The sequence below is a fragment of the Trichosporon asahii genome (assembly GCF_000293215.1).
Source record: "Trichosporon asahii var. asahii CBS 2479 unplaced genomic scaffold scaffold00003, whole genome shotgun sequence".
NCBI lineage: Eukaryota > Fungi > Basidiomycota > Tremellomycetes > Trichosporonales > Trichosporonaceae > Trichosporon > Trichosporon asahii.
In genome coordinates, this window is record NW_014040921.1 from 391015 (window position 1) to 407549 (window position 16535).

The window sequence follows — 16535 nt, forward strand, 5'->3', positions numbered from 1 at the left end:
TCCGCATCCGGCTTCTTCACCCACGAGCCGGCCCACGATCGCCCACGGGCGTCACTGCTGCTCCATCCAAGCCGTCATCCCAAGCCTCACACACCCTCACACCGCGATCCATCTCCGTCCATCGCGCACCCACTCTCTCCTTTAACACTTGTTCAAACAAACGCATCGTCAGCCGGCCTTTTATTTCATCTCACCTCATCCACCCACCGACTGCACATCTCCTCTCCATCCCTTCGGCACGGCGCACCGATGTCCCAAGTCGCCAGCAAGCTCATCCCGCCAGGGACAAAGGCGGCCGCGCAGGCGCGTCTCTCGCAGTTGACGCAGTCCTATCTCGCGAACCGAACACATGTGCAGCGCTTTCTCACAGCCGGCTTTGTGCTGTACTGCATCGCCGGCTCGGTCGTGAATCTGAGCGGGAAGGGGGTCAAGATCTCGACGAGCGGGCGGGGGAAGAAGGGCGGAGCAGCCCGCAAAGGAGCAGCAGGAGGGAAGGGCAAGAAGAAGGTCTCGGTGTCAGACCCCCTGTTCCAGCAACGGCTCAAGAAGCTGCTCCGCATCGTCATTCCCGGCATTCGCAGCCGCGAGGCCGCCATGCTCGCGCTGCACTCGTGCTTCCTCCTTGGACGGACGGCGCTCAGTCTCTACGTCGCCGACCTCGATGGACGGTGAGTCATCTGCCCGAAGGGGAGCTGTGTCTCACTTGGACACATGCGCATCCACGCCTCTGCACTTCTGACCAGCTGAAACACCCCCGTGTAGTAGCTGACCTCAGCATCGTCTCGGCCCTCGTCACAGCCCAGCCTAGGCTGTTCCTCATGAACCTTGCGCGATGGTGCGCCGTCGCCATCCCCGCGACGTATACCAACTCGATGCTCGAGTATCTCCAGTCGGAGCTGGGTCTCGCGTACAGGACACGGTAAGCTAGCTCATGTTTTCCCTTAGCTGACGCCCAGGCTGTCGCGCTATGTGCTCGACGAGTATCTGGACACGAAGGAGCCGGACGGAGAGGACGCCAAGCTGTACTACAAGCTCGCAAACCTGGACGACCGGATCAAGAACGCGGATCAGTACATGACGGTGGATATCCAGCAGTTCAGCAACAAGCTCGCCGAGATCTACAGCAACATTGCCAAGCCCGTCCTCGACGTGATCCTGTACAACTACCAGCTCTCGCGCAATGTCGGCGCCGAGGGTTTGGTGCTGCTGACTGCGCTCGTGCAGCTGTCCGCCTACCTGCTGAAGAAGATCACGCCGCCATTCGGCGACTACGCCGCGTACGAGGCGACGCTCGAGGGCGAGCTGCGCTTCACGCATTCCCGTCTGCTGGAGAACTCGGAAGAGGTCGCCTTCTACCACGGCGAGGAGTACGAGAAGAACGTGATTGAGCGCGGCTACTTTGCTTTGATCAAGCACGTGAACAAGGTGCTCGGCGTGCGGCTCTGGCACGGCATGGCCGAAGAGGGTGTCGTCAAATGGGCGTGGGGCTCGTTTGGTCTCGTCATCTGCGCAATCCCGACCTTCCTCGGTCAGGCCCTGGGAATGGGATCCGGCGACCTCGCCTCTCGCACAGAAGGCTTCGTCACGAACCGTCGTCTCCTGCTCAGCAGTTCGGACGCCTTTGGCCGCGTCATGTACTCGTACAAGGAGCTCGCCGAGCTGGCGGGTTACACGGCACGCGTTTCAGACCTCCTCGAGGCGATGGACGACGTCAAGGCGGGCAAATACGAGAAGAAGCTCGTGTCCTCCGCCGACGTCGAGGCGAACAAGCGCATGCTGAGCACGCGCGGCAAGGTCGTCGAGGCCGACTATGTCGAGTTTGACTCTGTGCCGCTGATCTCGCCGAACGGCGACGTGCTCGTGCAGAGCATGAGCTTCAAGGTGCTTCCAGGACAGCACCTGCTCGTGATCGGCCCGAACGGATGCGGCAAGTCGTCAATGTTCCGTATCCTCGGCGGCCTGTGGCCCGTGTACGGCGGCGTCGTCTCCAAGCCTCCAGAGAAGGACTTCACCTACATCCCCCAGCGGCCGTACCTGTGCACGGGCACGCTGCGCGACCAGATCATCTATCCCGACAACCACGCGCAGATGCTGGCCAAGGGCGTGACGGACGCGGATCTGCAAGGCATGCTCGAGGTGGTGGATATCGGCAACATTGTCGAGCGCGAGGGCGGCTGGGGGGCAGTGCGCGAGTGGCGCGACGCCCTCAGCGGCGGCGACAAGCAGCGTATCGCCATGGCGCGCCTCTTCTACCATCGGCCCAAGTACGCGATCCTGGACGAGTGCACGAGCGCAGTGACGCTCGAGATCGAAAAGGCCATGTACGACCACGCAACCAATCTGGGCATCACGCTCATGACCGTCTCGCACCGCCCGAGTCTGTGGAAGTACCACAAGCTCGTGCTGCAGTATGACGGACAGGGCGGGTACGTCTTCACAGAGCTCGATGCGGAGCAGCGCCTCAAACTCCAGGAGGAGAAGCAGGAACTCGAACACAGGCTCCTCCAGGTGCCGAAACTCAAGGCGAGGCTCGAGGAACTCAGGCATATCAAGAGGCAGCGCGATGGCGGGCGCGACGGGGGCGCGGGCCAGGTCGAGGGCGTCGTCGTCGAGGCGGCCGTGGCGTAGGCGCTGGCGTAGACGTGGTGTAGACGCGATATAGTAGACAGGCAGACAAACAGCAGTTTTTACATTCTTTTTCCTAAATTACATCATTTCCGCAGATTTTGTTCCAGTTTTTTTTGTTTCTTTGGTACAGAGCCGATCGTAGCGGCTTGATGCACAAGGTGTGCACAAGGGCACATGATGTGATGCCTAAGCGTGGTCCTGCGCACCCTGCACATGCTGCGCAGGCGCCATCACCGAACGTGACTTGGACTCGAGCGAACGCCTAGCTAGATCGGCCAGATGGCTCGCCAGCGGCGAAAGATCGCCCACGCGGTGCACGCGTCCAGCTATCTTGCGCTTCTGGCGCGGCAGGCGCGGGGTGTCCTGCATGTCCTGGACATGGACGCGGCTGCCTGGCATGCCTGGCTGTGGCTGTGGCTGCGGCTTCGCCCTTGACTTGCAGTACGGCTTGTACCACTTCCCCAAAGGCTTGACGCTCAGCACACCTTGCAATGTCGTCCAGCACCGTCCCGCGACTACGCTATCCGTCGAATCATGGAACGCTTCACAGAAATGAAGCACGAGTTCTTGCACAAATTCCAACGTAGGGATTGTGGCTGGCGGTGCGGCGGCGATAATGGCCTGGGCGTTAGCTCTTACGCTCGCTCCATGCTAGAAACCCATCGCTAGAGTGACCTAGCCCAATGTGTTCCCGCTCACCTTGTCGTACATCCAGTCCGTGAGCATGGCCAACCTTCCTTCCAGTTCTCAAAGTAAGTAACGAACGCAAAGGGCAGATCGGGGGTGGTGACCTTGCCTGTGGGAGATGTTTCCGAGCTCGTGCGGGTGCGCATGTACTCGTTCAACTGCATGACCTTGTCGAGCACGACGAGGGCGAATCCCTCATCGTCGATCTCGCGCCACCGCCCCGCTGCCCATGCGACCGAAGCCCGGCGCGCAGCTTGCAAGATCTCAACATGCAGCTTGGGCGCATTCGGGTACGCGTGTGGCCGGCGCTGATAGCCTGGCACTGTCGACCAGTCTTGGCGTGGGACATGGAGCAGTCCGGCGGGAAAGTCGGACGCAGTAATGCGCAACGCGGGCGCGTCCCGCTTGGCCCGGTATGCCGCGCTTGTCTGCCTTCGTCCACCGCGTCTTCATCGGTACGGCGCCGCCGTCAGGTGAAGAGCTGGCTGGCGCCATAGGGCCAAAGCATAGGCGTGCGAGGTGTCGCACAAAGCAGAGGGCCAACGACTCCTGGCGTATTGCCCAAGTTAGACCGATGTGGGTCAAGTGGCGAAAGGTGGTTTCAGCAAGGTTCTCGAGGGTAGAGGACTATGCACAAGTTGTACTGGAGGCTAGGGAGTGTGTGAAAAGAAGGAAGCGCAGAGGCAGTAGGGCTTAAGGCTGCAGTGTTGATGTCACTCGGAGCCGCGGCTCACCACCAAATGCACGCTAGTCGCCACCCATGGCCAAGAGCACGCCGTGCCAAACATACACCGAGATGACTCAACTTTGCATCACCACTGCAGCTACTGCCTAGGATGAGGTGCCTGGGATGGCAGTCCGAGGAACGGGATCAATTCCACGTGGCGCCGTGCCTGGCTGTACCTTGCCGCTACTCCTCTCTCGTCCTCGCTGATCTCCCGAAATGTCGAAAAGTTCGTCCAGACTCAGCTTATCCGCCAACAACAACCTTCACAAACGGCAACTAGCTCACCGCCATGCTTCGCACGTTCGCCTCGTCGTCTTCCCGCGCTATCCGTGCCGCCCGCGCCGTCCGCTTCAACTCGACCCAGGCGGCCCCGCAACAGTCCACAGCTTACATTGTCGAGCGCACCGCCAACGGAACCCTGCCCGTCTACTCGGACGTCAAGGGCAACGCCACCAGGACCATCATCCGGAGGATTCGGGGGAGCGCCGAGGTGAGTTTTGCTCTGGGAAGAGATAGAGATTGGGCGGGGGCACAGTGGAGATCCAAAGCAGCCGGCGCAAAGCAGGTTCGGAGCTCATCCGGAGGAAGGCGAGGGCTATTGCCAGTGCTGTCCCTTTTGCTGTCTCGGGTGCTGTGCTGTCCTGTCGCAGTTCCTCGACAGGAGTAAGGGAGATTGTCTGGCAGTGTTACGACTACTGGTTCGAGTTTCACAGGAGCTTGCTCCTTGTGGCTGCCATCGAACCGCTCTGTTGATCGTGACGACATCGTGATGGTCAGATGTCATGGACGGAAGTACATCCTCAGGTGGAAGCAGACAGGCTTCTCCTTACCACCCCAAGACCTGCGGGGTTTTTGCCAGTACAAAAAGGGCTTGGGAAAGGTCGTAGTGTCTCGAGCGACCTGGGCGACGAGCTTGATCTCCCGCAACTCCGTCCATCAACTCCTATCTCAATTCGCCTCCTTTCGAAGTTCCATATGGCCCTAGCACACGCCGTTCTAGTCGAGGCCCAGCTAACAGCAGACGCTCAAGGGAGAGCTGAACGAGTACCTTGCCGCCGGACACATTGACCCGATCACGCCGGCGCCGAGTGCGATTCTGAAGCCGACCTCGCGCCAGATCGAGGTGAAGGGCCGCTGGGTCCCCGAGCTCAAGGCGTGGCTCGAGATGAAGGGCTTCTAAGCGTAGTTTGGCGCAGTCTGTAGAGTGTGTAATTTGCATTTCATCTAGCATTGGCCATGGGCCGCGGCGTCTTCCGTCGTACTGAACTCTAGCTAGGCTCTAATCGCTGTCGCCCTCGTCCTCGTCGCCGTCCTCGATGACGTACTCCTCCTCGGCAAGCACCCGAGGCACAAGGACCTTCTCCTCGTGCTCGTCGTCCTTGTCCTTCTTCTCCTGCGGCTGCCCGTACCCCTCGACGACCTCGAGTTTGGGACGGTCCTTGGCAGGCTTCTGGGCATGCCCACGCTCACGCTCCTCCCTGTTGACGAAGAAGGCGTCGATCCAGCGGCTGACGAGTTCGCGCTCCTCGCCCTCCCTCGCGTCGTAGAACGAGGGGTTCGTTCGGATCCGGCGCACGAGGTAGCTCCAGCTAAGGAGGTCCATGAGGTCGCGGGCGCGGAGATCGACATCGCGGGGCCGGTGGGGCTGGATCGGCCTCGGCTTGGGGCGGGACACGAGCATGCGGCCGAGGACGTGGCGCTCGTGCTCCTCGATGCTGGCGTGGCCATCGCGCCCACGTCCAGTGTTAGCAGACACGGGCGAGGGGATGAGCGGCGCGAGCGCCGGGTCGAGCACAGAGGGAAGGGCCGACTCGAGGCTGAGACCGTCGTTCAGCAGGCGACGGATGCTCACGACCTGCTCGGCCTGGCACATGACGACCATCCGTCCGGCGGGCGAGGTGGGCGACGCCGACTGCGCGGCAAAGCCCTGCATCTTGACCAGCTCGTGCTTCGAGTAGTTGCGCAGCATGCGCTCCTCACCCCTGAAGTGGAGGTACTGCGCGCCGGCGAGCACGACGGTCTCGGCACGCACGGGCAGCTTCCACGCCTGCGTGCGGGGAGCAATGAGCGCGCGCACAATGCCCGCAGCATACAGCTCGAGCACGAGCGCCAGGTCACGCGCCCGCATTGTCGGCACGACGTAGCCCACACCATGGAGGAGGGGCTCCAGCAGCTCCGAGTCGGCCAGGTTGGCGAGCAGCGGTTCGACGTCCGCGCGAGGCGCAGACAGGAACCCGTTCAGGTCGAACTCGGTACCGCTTTGCGTCACAAGGTCAGCCGCGACGGCACGAGCGCTTGAAGCACTTGGGGTGAAAACGATAGCACTGCCCGTGCTCTTGATGAGGTCGTAGGTCGGCTTGATCATCGATTTGAGCAAGCCGAGGCCGTGAGGGAGGTTGAACACGCGCGTGCTGACCACGAGCGGGGAGGAGCGGTCCTGCGGCGTGAAGCAGTAGCGGTAGTTGTACTCGACACCGAGCCAAGAAGCCAGGTCCGAAGGGTTGGACAGGGAGCACGTCAGACCGACAATGCGCGTGCGCGCAGGCTTTGCGATGGTGAGTAGCTTGATGATCGACAGCTCATAGGAGGCGTCGAGCAGGTGCAGGTCCTCGAGCACGATGAGCGAGAGGCGCGTCGCGAGGCTGGTGAGCTTCTCACCGACGATGTCGTCAAAGGCGCCGGGCGTGGCGACGAGTACACGGGCGCCGGTCTCCTCCGCTCCTGCCTCGAACTCCTTCGAATTGCGGGCGAGGATGACCTTGGCCCGCTTGCCGAGGACATGGCGCAGTCGGGCAGCGGCCTCGGCTGACGACCGGTTGCCCGGCACAATGGCGAGAATGAAGGCGTCAGACTGGTGGCGGAGAGCATGCCACATGGCCATCTCACCCATGAGCGATTTGCCGCTAGCGACTGGGGCAGAGATGAGGATATTGTTCTGAGTGTGGTATACGGACCAGAACGACTGCGATTGCAACGTGTTGAACATCGTAATGTAAGGGCGGTACTGCTTCTCGATGTCTGGATCGTCGACGGCCGAAATGCTGAGGAATGGTAGGTCGAGAGGCGGCGTGCGTTCGTCAAAGGCAGCGGGCATGACGAGGTCGGCGAGCGAGACGGAGGTCTGGCTGTCGCTCCCGAGCCAGCGGTCCGATGCCGTCACAATCGACAGGCTCTGGTGCTCGCCGCTCCAGGGGATGACGAAGTCAATGTCCATCGCGGTCGACGTCTGCCGGAGCAGAATGCTGCGCCACTGCAAGATGTGCAGCCCCTCCTCGTCCTGCACCCAGACATAGAATGGCTCGCTCGATCCTGACACCTTGGTGTTCCACGTGAACTGCGGCTCGACGGTCACGCTAATTTGGAGCAGGTCGTGCGCGAGCGGGCGAAGCGCGTACGAAACACCGATGGTTGGAAACATGAGTGCCGCATTGCGGAGCGCCGCACCGTGGATCGGGTTCAGGTGCACAAGCTCACCCAGCTCCTTCGGCTCCATCTCGCGCAGCTCCTGGATCTCTGTGTCGTCCGCCCAGCGCCGGAGGTTGTAGAGTGTATCGCGCTGCAGTGTGTTCAGCTGACCGAGCGGGTGGTCGTATGGCCACATGCGCTTCTCGATCGCCTTGCTGAGGTCGATCAGGAGTAGCGCGCAGTTCGCCCAGTTGCGGCTGAGCGCGATCTCGAGTAGGGCTCGGATGATACGGCCGGCGTTCTGTGCAACGTACGCCGAGTCCGATACGAGAGCAAAGTCCTCAATGAAGACCTTCGAGATGTACGCCTGCAGGAGAATGTTCACCTTGCCCTGCGCGCTCGTCGCGCCTCCGTTCACCTCCATCGGGCAGTTGTCCGAGTTCATGATGTTGGTGAGCTCGTCAACCTCATTGTCGCGGATCTGGATCTGCGCGAACTCAGTCGCTTGCGACAGCATTGCGAAGATGTCGGCGTTCTTCATACGAGGATTGAACTTCTCGTTGAAGACCTCGACAGTCTGATGGCGCAGATAGTAACGCGCAGCGATGCGGCCGAGGTCCGTAATGGCAAACGAGTTATTCGACTCGTCAAACGTCGCCATCTTAGCAGCCGCAAGTGTACGGGCGGCCTGCGTGACGAGATCACTGCGCTTGTTTCCGAGCTGGGGGTCATCCTTGGGCTCATCATGGGACATGCCTGTTGTCAGCTTTGTGACGAACTCACGGAAGCTTACCATAGATGAACGGCTCTCGTCTCATTCTCACGAAGAGATAAGTGTAACCAATCCACGAGATAGCCTCGCGCACGTTGGCGATAGTGCCAAGAGAGATCTCAGCATTGAGGGCATCCACCATACCGGGGATGAACTTGGACTCGATTGGCTGCTGAGACATGATCGAATAGAGGTAGTGGTCGAGCTTGTCCTGAGTGGTACAGATGTAACCGACACCGGAGGTCTCGTATCCTGGACGACCGGCACGACCGAAGATCTGCAGCACATCGAGAACGGAGAGGTCCTGGAACGAACCCTTATTTGAGTCGTACACCTGCGTGCCCTTGATAATGACAGCATGTGCGGGCAAATTCACACCCCAGGCGAGCGTCGAGGTACAGCAGAGTACCTTGATCGCGTTGTCCTCGAACATGCGCTCCATCATGTTGCGGTCTGAGCGAAGCATACCGGCGTGGTGGATACCGAAGCCATAGTCGAACAGCTCCTTCATCTCCTTGTTACGCGACGTGCCGACGTCTCGGCGGTAGAGCTGGAACTTCGGATGGTCTCTCGTGTCGAAGACGTCGAGCGCACCCTCCTCGGTCGCCATCTCCTTCAGCTTCTGCGCGGTCTTGACCGTCTCTTTGCGCGCGTGCACGAAGACCATTACCTGGTGGCCCTCCCGTACCATCTCCAGAACCTTGTCAAACACGACGTTGTCCATGTTGCGGATCTGCGTCTGGCTGCGCGCCTTTCCTTTCACTCCGATAAAGTGCTGCTCGAGCGGCACGGGACGGAACGACGCATCGAAGAAGAATAATCCCTGGTATCGGTTCACCCTGGCGTCAGCTTCAAGCCCTCCTTGAGTTAGCTTACCTGAGGAAGTCGCTAACATCAATGTAGTTGGGCAGTGTGGCCGACAGGCCGACGATACGAATTAGGGACTGGCTTGACTCGACCTGGCGAAGCGTACGCGCAACAATGGTCTCGATGACCGCACCACGCTCTTCATTGAGCAGGTGCACCTCATCGATGATGAGAAGACGGACCTTGGAGGCGAGCTCGCCCTCACCGGTCGGCTTGCGCGTGACGACATCCCATTTCTCGGGCGTCGTAACGATGATCTGAGTTTCGTTGATCTCCGCGCGAGTGAGCTGCATGTCTCCCGTAAGCTCGCGGACATGGATACCCAGCCACTGCAGACGCTTGCCGAACTTGCGCGTGATTTCGGCCGCGAGCGCCTTCATGGGGGCAACATAGATGATCTTGAACTTGTCCTTGTCGATCTTGAATCCAGGTCCAGGAAGCAGATGGCTCTCGAGCACGCGCAGAATCGACATGAGAGCGACATCCGTCTTACCCGCACCAGTAGGCGCACACACGAGCATGTTCTCGTTCGTGCCCATCGCGGTCGGGTGGACGACCGACTGCATGCGGTTGAGGCTGACATACTTGGGGAAGCAGCGTTGGGCGAGGGGTGAAAGGCTGTTGATCATGACGGGCTTCTCGCCCATCTTGGGTGGCACCATCGTTGGCGGAGGCACGGTGACCTCCTCAAACGCGTCGGTTTGCTCTCGTTCTGTGCCTTGCGGAAGGGCAATCTTGCCACCGTAGCTAAGCGCAGGCATCGTAGAGCTACTGGTGAAGACATTCGGCAGCTTCTCTGCCTGTTGTAGTGAACGCTGTTGGCTTTCCTCAACGAACATAGCTTTCGGCCGATTAAGCTGCTCCTGGATGCGGCGCTCGATGTCTTCCGCCGTGCCGATCACGTCCGTGATGTCGATCTTGCCCTTGCGCTTACGTGGAGTTGCATGTCCAGAGGCAGATGGGGTTGCGCCCTTCTTCTTCCCCTTCGAGCTGGAAACTAGCGCCTGACGGACACCGGGGCGCAGAAGCTCTTCGACGAGCGACAGACCCTCACCCTCAAAGCCAAGCGTCTCAACAAGCTCGCTCTGGATGTCCATTTCACCCCGAGGAGAAGCGAGAAGCTCCATCAGAGAAATGTAAGCTCCGGGTTGGAGGTGCCTGGGGTCAGCATTTCGAAGGCCATTAGCCCCAAGGAGCATACCTGTGCAAACGAGCAAGAAGAGCGGAGGTGTTGAGGTCGGGTTCCTCATGTTCCGGCTCCGGCTCAACAATGCGAACAGTGGAAATCTTCTCGGCGACATCATTGACGACTTTGTCAGAGTTAAGCACGCTTTGCAGAGTCGGCCAAGGCGTCCTTTCCGGGAACGGCACCGAGTCATCGCTGCTATTAGCTCGCAGACCATTTCTCACGAGCTTACAGCTGGCCGTCCCAACCCGCGAGAAGGGACTCCCACTCTCGATGAGCGGTGGTACTAGGTCCTGGGTCGCCGACGAGGCTGTCAAGGTAGGCGTCGGCAGACATTGTCTTGCTTGTGATTGTTGCGGAGGAGACCAGACATCGCGAACCTGATTTTGTAGGTTGTGTCGTCACCTCTCCGGATCCGAAATAAAGGAGCCCCGCACTCACGTGATTGATTTCGTAACCAAGCACCAACTCGAGATCATGACCCGAGGAGTATGCCCACCTGAGCAACTATCCAAAGCTCACTGCAAGCACCGCTAGCGCTATGGGAGACGCGGGAATTCGGATCTACCGTGCGTCCGAGGCCGACAAGGACGCTGCGTGGTCGATTGTCACAGCGTACAACGAGGAGATTGGTGTCATCGTTCGCGACACTCCGGAGGGATTCGCCAAGTACTTCAACCCCGACTCTGGCCTGTGGCTCGCCGAGCAGGACACTAGCTCGGGGAGAAAGGTTGTAGGCTGCATCATCCTTCGACCCATCCACGTACCGGGCGTTGAGCGAACAGCTGAGGTCAAGCGTCTCTACGTCCTTCCTGAAGCTCGCGGGCTGCGTATCGCAGACAAGCTGCTGGAGCAACTCGACCAGTTCGCGAAGGAGCAGGGCTACGAGTGGGTCTACCTCGACACAAAGGACGACCTCACCGCGGCGATCAAGTTCTACCGACGCATGGGATACGAGGACTGCGAGCGGTATAACGACAACCCGCAAGCCACCATGTTCATGCGCAAGAAGGTGGAATGAGCGTTGACTACGCGTCAAACCTGCGTCGTACAGGAGTATTCTATTTTACATCTGGGCTCGAGGATGCTCCAGTGTCCGCTGTTCGGGCGTTGCGCCTCAGCTGCACACACTACTCTAGAGGACTTGTAGAGCGAGTCTGCCACTCTTATAAGGGCTAGCCAATGTCATGCGCGCATGGCATGTGCTGCTCCATTGACCACCAGCGCTTTCGCTGACCTGACGCCACCATGAGCTATTCTCAGCATCACCTCCAGTCTGCCGTGCTCCCTTTCGGATGCCTAGTCTCAGCAGCCGGTCCCTGCGAGCAGAGGAGTGAGCTTACGTAAAATCCCCTGTGCAGCATGATATAATGCAGCGAGCCCGCACCCAAACATGGAACTACCATCGGCATTGTGGCGGAGTGGTTAACGCGGTTGACTAGAATGGTCTCTCTTCGGAGAGGGATTCGGGAATCAACTTCCTTCGGGAGCGCATGTTCGAATCATGTCAATGTCGTCTCTTTTTGCATGCTTTGGCGTCCCCTTGCATCCCTCATGTTATGCGCACGAAGCGCATGCATGGGGATGCAGCGAATGGCGAGCAGGAGGGGTTTATTTTTGACGGCGCATGGGTGAAGTCAGCCAGGCACGGCTGAGCATCAGTGGTGCCACAAGGATCCCGGTTCAATTCGCCGCGTCCGCCTGTCCCAACTAGCCAGTACTGCACCGTACCTTTCGGACATCCGGGGATGAACTTGGACTCGATTGGCTGCTGAGACATGATCGAATAGAGGTAGTGGTCGAGCTTGTCCTGAGTGGTACAGATGTAACCGACACCGGAGGTCTCGTATCCTGGACGACCGGCACGACCGAAGATCTGCAGCACATCGAGAACGGAGAGGTCCTGGAACGAACCCTTATTTGAGTCGTACACCTGCGTGCCCTTGATAATGACAGCATGTGCGGGCAAATTCACACCCCAGGCGAGCGTCGAGGTACAGCAGAGTACCTTGATCGCGTTGTCCTCGAACATGCGCTCCATCATGTTGCGGTCTGAGCGAAGCATACCGGCGTGGTGGATACCGAAGCCATAGTCGAACAGCTCCTTCATCTCCTTGTTACGCGACGTGCCGACGTCTCGGCGGTAGAGCTGGAACTTCGGATGGTCTCTCGTGTCGAAGACGTCGAGCGCACCCTCCTCGGTCGCCATCTCCTTCAGCTTCTGCGCGGTCTTGACCGTCTCTTTGCGCGCGTGCACGAAGACCATTACCTGGTGGCACAGTCTTTTTGTGGCCACTCGAGCTGCACTGTGTCCTTATGTCGTCGTTGTGCCTGCTAGGGCCATTTGTCGTTCTAGTCCTGGCGGCCGTTGCGAGGAATGCAACCGGTTGTGAAGCATTCCATTTCGAACAATGAGTTGCCCCGAAAGGCAACCTGACGCACCCTCAGACCTCCGAGCATCGGCGTCGGGCCAGCAATGCCATTGACCTCCCGTCCGTGGTGGTTCGGACGGCCTGCCACTACCATGGTCATCTACCCGACGGCATCGCACAATACATTCCCGCCAAACCTATATGAACGCCGTCACCGCGACCAGTGGCGGCGACCCCGTAGACCACCACCATGCTCCTCTCCACCCTCCTCACAGCCCTATCGTCAGCGGCACTCACAGCCGCCCAGCTGGTCCCCATCGGCTTCCAAATCCAAGGCTCAAACTACTGCATGGACGTCCGCGACGGCGTCAGCGAGATTGGCGCCGTGGTCCAGATCTGGGAGTGCCATGGCGGACCGTACCAGCGCTGGGTCGTCGAGTATCCGACCCGCGTGCTCGATCCTGGAGACTTGATGGGCGAATCGCAGTTCTCGCGCATTCGCTGGGCCGGGTCGCAGGTCGATATGGAGCACAGCGGATACTGTCTGGGTTTCAAGACTAAGGGTATGTTTGCATCTCTCCGCTCATTGCTCGAGTACGCGGGGGGAGGCCGATTGAGAAGGAAGGTTCGCTGACACACTCCAGATGACGAGCCCTTTGCCACCGCTGACCCGGATAGCCTTTGGATGACGGACCTCGTGCTCGTTGACTGCGCCAGGGATGGCGTCGGGTGGTACCTGCACCCTCAGAACAAGTTGTGCGCCTACCACCACAATGGCAAGGACTCGTATTGCATGCAGCTCGATGGGCCGGCCAATAACGGTGTCAAGGTGCTTGTCGTGGCGCCCAGCTGGAACGAGATGGCCGCGAGGTGGGTTTCATAGTCGTGGTGGCTGGGCAGGCTCCGGCTGCTTCGAATGCACAGGTTGCATACACATAGCGCTTGGCTGGATTCGTAAACATGCGTCTATTGTACAGGTGGGTTTCAACGAAGAAGGTAGTAGGAGCTATCAAGCTCCGTTGGACTTGTCCTGAAGCACAAAGGTGTCGATGTCCCATCCAAAAGCCCTCGAGAGACGGCGCCCCATCCGACGAGCCTGCCGAATAGGAATCTTCGGGTTCGGGTGCGGCTCGTGGAAGACAAGCGTTGAGGCGGGACTTTGGAACTGCCATGCCGAGCCGTAGAGCTTCTGCGGTTCAAAGCCAGCTGCGTTCATCGCGTGCCGGAACTCCTTCCAAGGAATCTCGCCCGGCGTGGCAGACACGTTGGGGTTGAAGAAGAGATTGCGGAACGTCTTAAGCGCGCGTGCGTCGACTCCAATCTGCGTCGCTTCCGAATCCTCGTTGTCGGGCTTTCCCGCGGTGCTACCCGAGTCTGGCAGCTGGGGGACGCCGCGCGTCTTGACCTTCACCCTACGTTCTTCGGAACGGTAAGGCTCAGTCGATCGGTCACTGACCAGTGTCAACTCAGATAGAGGCTTGTGCAAGACCTCAACACTAATGGGAGCCTTCGCCTTGGCCGGCGGCTCGACCCAGTAGCCAGTACGACGGAGCTCTCGAGTAAACAGCGAGGCAAAGGCGGTGTTGTCGAGGTTTCCACAGCTCTTTGAGATGTGCGTGTCCGTGATGGACCAGAATCTGTCCAATTTCTGCTCAGAAGCCCGCTTGGTGTCGACGACGTCCTTGGTCTCGCGCTTATCGGAAGGATACTCGAAGCGCTCCTTCGGATTCGATACCAAGCTGACGAGTTTGAGCGAGTTGGCGGCAATGGCCTTCAGAATCTGCTGCAGAGGCGAAACCCATTTGGCATAGCTCTTCTCGATAGCCTTGTCGTGCTCGGGCAACTTCATCTCAAAGGACCGCGCCCAAGGGTGGAACTGCTCGATCTCTCTCAAACATTGCGCAACGATGGACAAGCTCCCAATGAGTTTGGCGACGCGGGGCGAGATGATGCTGCGCACTGCCGGAAGATGACGGTCGATCTCATCCATGAGCAATGGGAGACGAAAAAGGAAGATCTGCTGATCGTCCCAGAGCAGCATCATGAGGTAGTTGAAGTACTTCTCGTCGTCGCTCATGGCGTGGGGCTTGCTTTGAAGGCGGATCATAGGTGTATGGGGATCGGGCGGCGGTAAACGCTCGTAAAGCCCACGCATTGGCGGAGAGCCCGGGAACTCGGACTTTAGCACACCGCGTATCCATTTGGCACACTCCGTGAGATGGTGGCGGAACGTAAGGAAGGCGACAAGCAGATCGTTTGGCAGTTCGTCGCGAGAGCTCGTCGGGGTGCGCTTGTCCATCAGAGCCTTCACCACACCTGCTTGGTGTGCCAGCTCAGCTGAGAACTCAAGGCTGGCGTAGTCCTGAGTCAAGGAAGCGGATATGACGCGGCTCCAGAAGGTATCTTGACGCTGCGGGGACAAGATAGGATGAGCTTCTCCGCGAGTGTCCTTCATCATCTCTTGTCGATGGTCTTTCGCATCGAGGAGCTCGTCCGCAAAGTATCCAGGGTCTTCACGTAGAAGCCAGAAGTGATCGGCGGCAGCGTCGGCTTGAGCCTGAAGGACGGTCGTGATACGGCTCATGTTGAGACGTGCAGGCAGTCGGTACGCCTCCTCCTCCCGCATGAGGGCTCGAGAGTCGGCAACATCCGTCTCGGCAGGCGGCTTCAGCTCAGGCATTGGTTGGGGCGGATACTCTTCCGACAGGAACTTATCGGGAGGAATGTCATGGAAGAGGGCTTTGCAGCACTTGACGAGAAAACCGAGCACGCGCTCTTGGATTTCGAGGACCAGGAGCCCTTCCCCCGGGTTGAACTGCTGCAGCTCGTGCATCCAGTTGAAAGCGTCAGGGTGATCATCCCAGCTAAGCAGCTGTCCATATCTCTCATCCTCAACATCGTTCAGCATCATAGTGTATTCGTTGAGGAAGAGCGGGACGATGACGGTGGACACGATGCCAAGGTGGAAGGACTCGCCGTCGGCGCAGGCGAACTTGGATGGGTGGTTCCGTCCACGAGCATTGAGGAGAACCAGGAAAGCACGGGGACCCGAGAGATCCTCCTGGTTGATGTTGGGCCACAGATAGGAGTCGCGGTACTTGGTGGTCGTACCACGGCCGGGTTGCGGGCGTTCCTCGCGATAAGCCGCATAGTCGGGACGGTGCGACTTGGCCATGCCAGGCCAGCAATCGAGAAGAAGCTTGGTCCTGGCAGTTTTACTCTTCTTGGCCCATCGTTTCTGGATGGTAGCCTCGTGACGCGAAAGGATGTCATTGAGCTTCTTGTAGGAGGAAAGGACATTGTCGCGTCGATTCCTCGCCTGCCGCCTGACTTCAGCTGGAGAGATAGCTTCGGGGATGGGCAGGTGACTTCCCAGCAGGTGTTGGAAAGAACGGGGATCGTTGAAGTCGATCCCCCCAAATCCCATGCTCATGTTGGCGGGTGAAGTGAGTGCTGAAGGGGAAGCCTGATGTCTGATGGGACGTTGATGAGCAGACGGACAATAATGGATTGGCAGGTGGAGGTCCGGGTGGAAGTGTCACCCTCCCAATCAGGTGAAACCATAAGGCGAACGGAAGCCTACACCAACTAAGGTGGCCGCGCGACTCCAGCACCAACCCGCCCGAGCCTCTCGTGAATGAACAAAGCGTGGTCTTCTCTGCATGCTCTGCAATGCTACGCGGCGATTTCCGTGAATCGTGCGACAGCAAAGCGTGAATGGCTCCCTGTAGGCCCAAGGGGAAGCGTACCATGAACATGAAACCAGACAGAGAGGCGAAACATGACATCATCTGTCAGACCAGGCTCGTTTCAGAAACCCGTCCCGACATGTGTCGTTGGCAGTTAAAAGTGGATCAGTAGATCAAGAACAACCGCAGAACTTGTGAGCAG

The 16535-nt window shown here is 59.2% G+C and overlaps 7 protein-coding genes and 1 non-coding gene across 8 annotated transcripts; 5 read left to right on the forward strand and 3 right to left on the reverse strand.

The window, feature by feature from the left end:
- Window positions 1-249: 249 nt before the first annotated feature.
- Window positions 250-2628, forward strand: A1Q1_01309 (adrenoleukodystrophy protein; the record flags this gene model as incomplete). The annotated part of the gene is made up of 2 exons (XM_014328520.1): window positions 250-668; window positions 957-2628. 2 exons carry the CDS (start codon window positions 250-252, stop codon window positions 2626-2628), a joined length of 2091 nt encoding a protein of 696 aa, XP_014183995.1.
- A 1703-nt stretch (window positions 2629-4331) lies between these two features.
- A1Q1_01310 (uncharacterized protein) lies at window positions 4332-5222 on the forward strand (the record flags this gene model as incomplete). The annotated part of the gene is made up of 2 exons (XM_014328521.1): window positions 4332-4532; window positions 5073-5222. 2 exons carry the CDS (start codon window positions 4332-4334, stop codon window positions 5220-5222), a joined length of 351 nt encoding a protein of 116 aa, XP_014183996.1.
- Window positions 5223-5321: 99 nt separating this feature from the next.
- A1Q1_01311 (RNA helicase) lies at window positions 5322-10608 on the reverse strand (the record flags this gene model as incomplete). The annotated part of the gene is made up of 5 exons (XM_014328522.1): window positions 5322-8203; window positions 8241-9058; window positions 9096-10244; window positions 10288-10440; window positions 10505-10608. The coding sequence occupies 5 exons, from the start codon at window positions 10606-10608 to the stop codon at window positions 5322-5324; spliced, it is 5106 nt and encodes a 1701-aa protein (XP_014183997.1).
- A 205-nt stretch (window positions 10609-10813) lies between these two features.
- Window positions 10814-11293, forward strand: A1Q1_01312 (acetyltransferase; the record flags this gene model as incomplete). Its single annotated transcript, XM_014328523.1, has 1 exon — window positions 10814-11293. The coding sequence occupies one exon, from the start codon at window positions 10814-10816 to the stop codon at window positions 11291-11293; it is 480 nt and encodes a 159-aa protein (XP_014183998.1).
- Window positions 11294-11407: 114 nt separating this feature from the next.
- A1Q1_01313 (RNA helicase) lies at window positions 11408-12538 on the reverse strand (the record flags this gene model as incomplete). Its single annotated transcript, XM_014328524.1, has 2 exons — window positions 11408-11571; window positions 12004-12538. 2 exons carry the CDS (start codon window positions 12536-12538, stop codon window positions 11408-11410), a joined length of 699 nt encoding a protein of 232 aa, XP_014183999.1.
- Window positions 11680-11788, forward strand: A1Q1_t086. Its single transcript has one exon. It is a non-coding gene; the product is annotated as a tRNA-Ser (tRNA).
- A 356-nt stretch (window positions 12539-12894) lies between the features above and the next one.
- On the forward strand, window positions 12895-13527 carry A1Q1_01314 (uncharacterized protein; the record flags this gene model as incomplete). Its single annotated transcript, XM_014328525.1, has 2 exons — window positions 12895-13207; window positions 13289-13527. The coding sequence occupies 2 exons, from the start codon at window positions 12895-12897 to the stop codon at window positions 13525-13527; spliced, it is 552 nt and encodes a 183-aa protein (XP_014184000.1).
- Window positions 13528-13653: 126 nt separating this feature from the next.
- A1Q1_01315 (uncharacterized protein) lies at window positions 13654-16077 on the reverse strand (the record flags this gene model as incomplete). Its single annotated transcript, XM_014328526.1, has 1 exon — window positions 13654-16077. One exon carries the CDS (start codon window positions 16075-16077, stop codon window positions 13654-13656), a length of 2424 nt encoding a protein of 807 aa, XP_014184001.1.
- Window positions 16078-16535: the final 458 nt, after the last annotated feature.